The sequence below is a fragment of the Endocarpon pusillum genome (assembly GCF_000464535.1).
Source record: "Endocarpon pusillum Z07020 unplaced genomic scaffold scaffold1338, whole genome shotgun sequence".
Classification (NCBI taxonomy): domain Eukaryota; kingdom Fungi; phylum Ascomycota; class Eurotiomycetes; order Verrucariales; family Verrucariaceae; genus Endocarpon; species Endocarpon pusillum.
In genome coordinates, this window is record NW_006915999.1 from 1 (window position 1) to 6,755 (window position 6,755).

General features: G+C 43.6%; 2 protein-coding genes across 2 annotated transcripts; both read right to left on the minus strand.

Annotated features, from left to right (window-relative positions):
• Positions 1-2,318: 2,318 nt before the first annotated feature.
• On the minus strand, positions 2,319-2,819 carry EPUS_09486 (uncharacterized protein; the record flags this gene model as incomplete). Its single annotated transcript, XM_007801720.1, has 1 exon — positions 2,319-2,819. The coding sequence occupies one exon, from the start codon at positions 2,817-2,819 to the stop codon at positions 2,319-2,321; it is 501 nt and encodes a 166-aa protein (XP_007799911.1).
• A 33-nt stretch (positions 2,820-2,852) lies between these two features.
• Positions 2,853-6,557, minus strand: EPUS_09487 (uncharacterized protein; the record flags this gene model as incomplete). The annotated part of the gene is made up of 1 exon (XM_007801721.1): positions 2,853-6,557. One exon carries the CDS (start codon positions 6,555-6,557, stop codon positions 2,853-2,855), a length of 3,705 nt encoding a protein of 1,234 aa, XP_007799912.1.
• Positions 6,558-6,755: the final 198 nt, after the last annotated feature.

The window sequence follows — 6,755 nt, forward strand, 5'->3', positions numbered from 1 at the left end:
TAGGATGCTCAGCTTCAATTTGGACCTGTTTTGAAGAGAATTGGTTGTGGTGACGAAATAATGACTGTTTGAAGTTGTATCTCAAATTGCGTTGTAAAAATTTGGTATTACACAGGACCGTATGTTGCACGCAACCGTATAGGACGTTATTTATATTTTTATAATAACAGTATTTAGCTCAAAACATAAAAAAAGATAAAAAAGTCCTAATTTAAGAAAATAATCACAAGAATAATTAAATTAGTACTAAAGATATAAGTTTATAAATGATATACTTATTATAATGCAAAATAAAAATTTAGAAAAAGTTAATTAGAGATTAATAGCTACAGTAGTTAGCAAGTTATAAAAGAAGCAAATTTTTAGACTTTTTCTAATTCTTTTTCCTATTATTAATAAAAAGCTAATTAATAGCGTTATAAAGCTATAAGTAGTATTATCTGATAGCTCTCAAAATTCTGTACAAGAATAAACAGAAGAAAACATAATAATATTAGTATTTAATCTAAAAAGTAAGATAATAAAATGATATAAGTATTAAATAAATCTTTTTAATTATTATAATTAATTCTACCTTATATTAAATCAATTCCAAAAATAATTTTAGAGAATATTTCTTGATTTTCCCTTCTAGAATTTTATTTATGCGCCTGACTCCAGCAGTTTCCCTCTTTATAGACGTGTTTTTGGTATTCCTGATAATACCAAATAGTCTGTTTCCCTCTTCTTTTCTGTTTTTTTGATCTTTTTATCTCTATATTCTGATTCGAATTAAATCAAAATTTAGAAATAAAGAAGTCCCCTAGCCTTAAATCCTGTTTTTTTGAGGGTTTTCTTTCTTTTTTTGTACAAAATATATAATACCCCTTTTTAGATGTTTTTAAATGAGTATAATACTTATATAAAGACTCTAATGCTTCTAGTGTATTTATTTGCTAATTAATAGAGTTTTGAACTCTATTAATAGCATTTAAAGAGGTTTTTAAAGAGGGTTTTCGTCTAGCTTAATAAGGTTGAAATTAATATTTTAGATAGGGTTTTTCAGTGATTTTTTAAGCGAAATCCTCTGAATCCACACAAAATAGAAGATTAATAAGATCTTCTATAAAGTTTTAATGCTGATTTATGTCTCGATTGCTGGTTTGAGTTATTTGAGAGCCGTTAATAGCTAAATAAAGCTTATAGCTATTTGTAACAGCTAAATTAAGGTACCAAAAAACTCCTGGAAGGAATTCCTTGAGATTTCGACGAAAATAAGTGGTAAAAGCAGCTCGGAGCTGATTTGCTTAATCTACTCCCCTTATATAATGATTATAATAATTAATAAATAAGGGGATAAGAAGAAATTTAGTCGATTAATCTCTAAAGGGTTTTCGAGTAATTATTAAATTTGACGCTAATTTCCGGGGTCTTTTTCGCTCGCGTTTAATTAATGTTTAATAACTTAAAAATTGGGCAAGAAATTAAATAAAGAAAAAAGAAAAAAAAGAAAACTTACTTATAACTGTATTTGAATCCTGCTATAGCCAACAAGCTATCCCATGGATAATAATAGCTTCTAGATGACCTTATTCTAATGCTCTATTTATAATTTTGAGTATTAAAAGGCGAGGGGGGTAGCCAGCAGCTAATTTTTGAACAGTTCTAATAACCGTAATTTCACGCTTTTTTAGTGCTTAAACAGATTTCTATAAAGTAAATAAATTATCTAAAAATAGATAAAAATTAAGCTTTTTTTGCTTCATAAATAGAGCCAAACATAAAACCAAACGAATAATAACTGATTGCGTAAGATTCAAAAGAGTAGTTTTTATAGAATTTGAAATAGAAACAGAAACATATTGTTTAGCAGCCAAAAGCGTAGGGCTATCTCTAGCTCTTGATTGACGCGTTCGGACTGCCCATCCGCGGATGGGTGGTATGCTGTGGTATAGATCAGCCGCGTGCCGGCCAATTCAAACACTCTCTTCCAAAGCGCAGCTGTAAATCGTGCGTCTCTATCAGTAGTAATGGTATTGGGTAAGCCATAGCCCCTCTTGCAGAAAACGTTATCCCAGAGGCATTTGGCCCATTTCTCAGCCGTTTGCGCCTTCTTCCCTGTTTCGAAAGCCACTCGTTTTGAAAATCGGTCAACGACGACTAGAATCTCATGTTATGTCCATCCTCTGAGGGTAGGTCGGTGATGAAATCCATTGTTAAGGAGTAGAAAGGCCGCGGAGGTGCTTGAAGCGGTTGGAGAGGCGGTACGAAGCCCACACGGCGCGGCTTGTTCATTCCGCATCCTGCGCAGTGGTGTACGTAGGACAGGATATCTCTGCTCATTTTTTCGGCCACCATACGCCTGCGAGCGCCTCGCGTAGCCGCGTATAGCCTCCGTGGACCTGGTCGTCATGCGCAGCTTGCAGCATTGCGTGTCGAAAGCTATGAGGGATAACAAAACGCGGTTCAGCTCCCTGCGCGTCGAGTCGTACGAGATCCGAACTATTCTCTTGATGGAACAGGGCGTAGGGTCGGTTTGGAAGCCTTTGAGGGTTTGGAGTAGGCAGTGGCATCTCCTGGAACTTCTCGCATAGGTCGCGAAATTCTTGCTTGACCTCCTGGCGCAGTCTCTCAAGTTCTCCTTCGTTGAGCCCTAACAGCACTACTCCGAGAAAGGCTTTCTCTTCGGGCTGCTGGAGCTCCTTCTGGCTGTGGAGCTTCATAGAAAGTCTTGATAATGCGTCTGGGACCACCATATCACGGCCTTCTTTGTAGATAACCGTCATATTGTCCCAGTACTGACTCAGGAACACTGCCCAGCCTTGTTGACGTGTATTCATCTTTAGAGAGGATGTCGTGCAGCGATTTTGCCGCTATGATGATTGGATTCGCTCTCGGTGGTCGGTATAGATGATGGTCCTTGTTTGTTCAATGTAGATTCGCAATTGCTTAACCGCCCAGACAAGGCCTGCCAGTTCTAAGTCTGTAGGCCAATAGTTACGTTCAGCCGGCGTCAAGCACTTAGATAGAAAGATGATAGGTCTCAAGAAGGTCCTCGACGGCTTGTGAGGATCCTGGGCCTCTTCGCCTTCTAGCTGATAGGCTGCAACACCAAAACCGAGCTCTTTGGATGCGTCAAGAAATACGTAAAGGATCTTGACAGGGTCGAAATGGCGGAGAATATCGTCGGCCTTCGTAAATGCAGCCTTGAGATCCTCGAATGCGGCGTTATGCTGGTTCGTCCATAGATTCCCTAGAGCTTTTGACCCACGGCTCTTTCGCTCCTGAGGCTTCTCTGATGGAGAACCTTTATCTTTTCGAGGCGCTCGAAAGATGCTAGTTTTGAGCTCTTGAAGTATCTCAGAGCGTTGCGCAAAGTAGGGCACTTGTTGACGATGCCATCCGACGAACCCAATAAAGCGTTCTAGGTCATGGCCATTTCTAGGTATATCCCAATTGGCGATGGCTTGGAGCTTCTCTTCAGCCGTGGAGTAGCCGAGTCGACTCACCAACTTGCCGAGCGTAACAAGCTTCTGGAATCCTAAATAGGTCTTGCTGGCCTTGAACGTGTAACCTGCGTCAGCTAAGCGTCGAAATACGACATCTAGATCGTAAAGATGCTGCTCAAAAGCCCCTTTCGTGAAGATATTGACGTCATCAACGTATACGTTGACGATTTTCCACAACAGACCAGTAAACAACCGCTCAAAGGTCCTCTGATTATGAGCAGGCGAGTTTTTGAAGCCCATGGGCGCCACGCAAAATTGCTCTAGACCTCGATGAGAAACTGTCGCCGTTCGATATTGGTCGTTAGGGTGTAGGAAGTGCTGATAGAAGCTAGATACGAAGTCGATTGAGGAGATGTACGAAGCTTGTGCCAGTGACGCTAGGATATCCTCTTGGAGGGGCAATGGATATGCATCAGATTCCGCTATGTCGTTAAGAGGTCGCAGATCCACCACTGGCCGCGCCTTTTTGACGTCGCCCTCTGGAGTGTACTTGTATACCACGAATACAGGTAGAGAGTAGGGGGAATGCTTAGCGAGTGCCATACGGCCTAGTCGAACATTCTGGCTGAATGTAACATCGATATCCTTCTTGGCACGCGGCGCGTTTCGGTATAGAGCTCGAGGCTTTAGCTTCTGTTCAAGCTCTGATGGGACCCTTATTCGTAGCCATTCGTCCTCTGGTTGGCGAGCCATGCCAGGGGCGTCATTGAAGATGACTGCGAAGCGCTTGGCTAGCTGTCGGAGTTGCTTCTGTTGCATTAGTGGCAAGTCTTCATTGACGTGGGCCTCTTGGTAAGTGGATGTAGAAACGTTAGGGACGACGATACCCTTCGGAATGTCGTAGCGATAGTGAGGTCGATACGGCTTCTCTAACCAGCGAGAGTCTTTCACCTTCTCCTTCTCCGCGGAGATAGTGTCCTTAGTCTTCTGCCCTTGGAAGCTATTCGTTATAACGCACGTACAGGATTTGGCTATACATGTACAGCCAATATCGAGGCGCAGCGATTCTCGTCCTAGAAACCCGTTCAGTATCTCCGTCGCTATCTCCGAGGTCGCGAAACTGCCGGCGCGGATTGAGGACGCTGTACCAAGTATCGTACCACGTTTAATTGTTTGAGGCGTAGATTCCTGATTTGAGTACATAACCGTACTCTGAGTAGCTGTAATGACTCCGTCAGGGATCTCAGGACGATTAGACGTAAAAAGGAGGTCAGCCTTGCCAGAATGGTTGAGGCGAAGCGCGATCTGGCCCATAGAGTGTGGTGGTATCGTGCTATCCTTGCTGACTCGAACAACGAAATTGCTTATAGGCTGTCGGGTCACCTGTAAGCGGACGAAGGCTATTGGCTTTCTGATCTTCTCAGAACGATGAAATATGGCTAATTGACGAGGGATGTCAATAACTATATTCCAAGCCTTAATGTAATCTGTACTGATTAGTAGATCGGTGCCTAAGTCGTCAAAGATTAGCGCAGCTATCTTAAGTTTCAATATGACTCCTTGACCGCCTCGGATGTAGAAAACAAATGTGGCTATCTCTGAGACAGCTTGACGTCCGCCAATGCCTCTAATAATCAGTTGCTTGACAGGTTTGACAGTATGAGGCAGCATAGCTAGGAGTTCTCGATTGACTGCGGAGTGACCGAATCCAGAGTCGATCACTGCTATGAAGGTGTTAGAGGATCCTGCGTCGGTATTTGGATACGCTGTAACTCGGGTCTCTGTGCTATTAGAGATACCCTCTAGCGGCTCGCCTTTCAGATTGGTTGATAGATCCAGCACTGTCTGAGCGCTCTCTATAGCGTGAGCATTGAAAGATTTGAGGTGGCCGTGGAGCTGATTGCCAGATGGAAAGAATTTATTGCATTCGTGACAAGTGACGCCGAAATTGGCTAAAATCTCGCCTTCTCCGCGGCTGTTGTCGCTCTTCCCGTCGTCTGACATGTCAGAGGCTTGTTTGCCTGCATACCCACGTCGTTGTCGTTGTGGAGCGCTAGTTGACTCCTCTTCGGATGAGTCATCCTCCTTGCCGGCGAAACCCTTCTCCTTCTTCTCATCTCGGAGAGGGCAGTTGGTTTGGCGATGGTTAGGGTTGCGGCCCTTGGCTTCGCATCGTCGACAAGGAGTAAAGTAGTCGCTGGTGCGGTTAGCGCTGCTGTCTATTTGACGCTTAGGAACCTCCTCGGCCTTAGGCTTCTGTATTAGCTTTTCGGAGTCGCGATTCGCCTTGTAATTCGAAGAATACCCAGACGACCACTTGGTACGGCTCTCTCTTGGCTTTGCTATCTTCTCATCGTACATACGTTTGTGAATAGGTTGCAACGCTCGTAGACGCTTTCGAAAGTTGGCCAAAGACTCTTCGCTATACGGAGCGAGCGCAGCTTGCAATTCAGGCACGTCGTCAAAACCTTCGTATACTCGTTGAACGATATCCTCTTCAGAATTCATACCTGCAATTCGAAGTTTGCCAACCTTTTCATCCACGTATTCCGTGGGCAAACGGCCTTGGTTCCAGTTAAATGACTCCTTAGATGCAGCAGATCGCAGTTCTGATAGGGTACCCATGAAGTCTCGTTTGATAATTCGGATCCATCCATTTACTGAATCTGATAATGCATCCTTATCTTCTAAAGAGAGGGCAGAGTACCATGCATGCGCTATTTCGTTATCCAAACAACGAGGAAGTAGCAACGCAAGCTTTTCTGATTGATTCTTGTAGATACGTCTAGCGTCTTCAATACGCTCAACGAAAATTCGAGCGGATTTCTCATCTTGACGACTAGTAGGCTTGAATAGATAGAGCTCTGAGGGTTTAAGAGTCATATTTGAAGAATCTGAAGCAGGGACCCTTTTGACGCTGCTTTTGGCACTCTCTGCACCCACGCTAGACAGGGAAGCGAACCTACTTGTGTCCTTCTGGGTGCCCTTCTCCTTCGTTGTAGGTGCCTCCTCTTCGTGTTCCTCTGGTGTATCTTCCTCTGACTCTATCTCTTCTTTATCCTCCTCTGCCTGCTCAGCAGCCTTCGTTTGACCTCGAGTTTGTCGAGTAGTTCTGATAGGTTGCGTCATTGTACGCAAGCGCTCTGTAGGACTTATATTTGCGCTACCTGACGGCAGCTAGTAGGGACGAACCGGACTAGCCCGTTTCAAGGATTTCCGCGACTTCTGGACGCCAAGCGAGTCTTATCTTGCGTACAGGGTTGTCAGGTTGCAGGAGGAGAGGAAGAAAGCTGTCGATAAGCTTAGAAGGAGGATAGACAGAAAGGG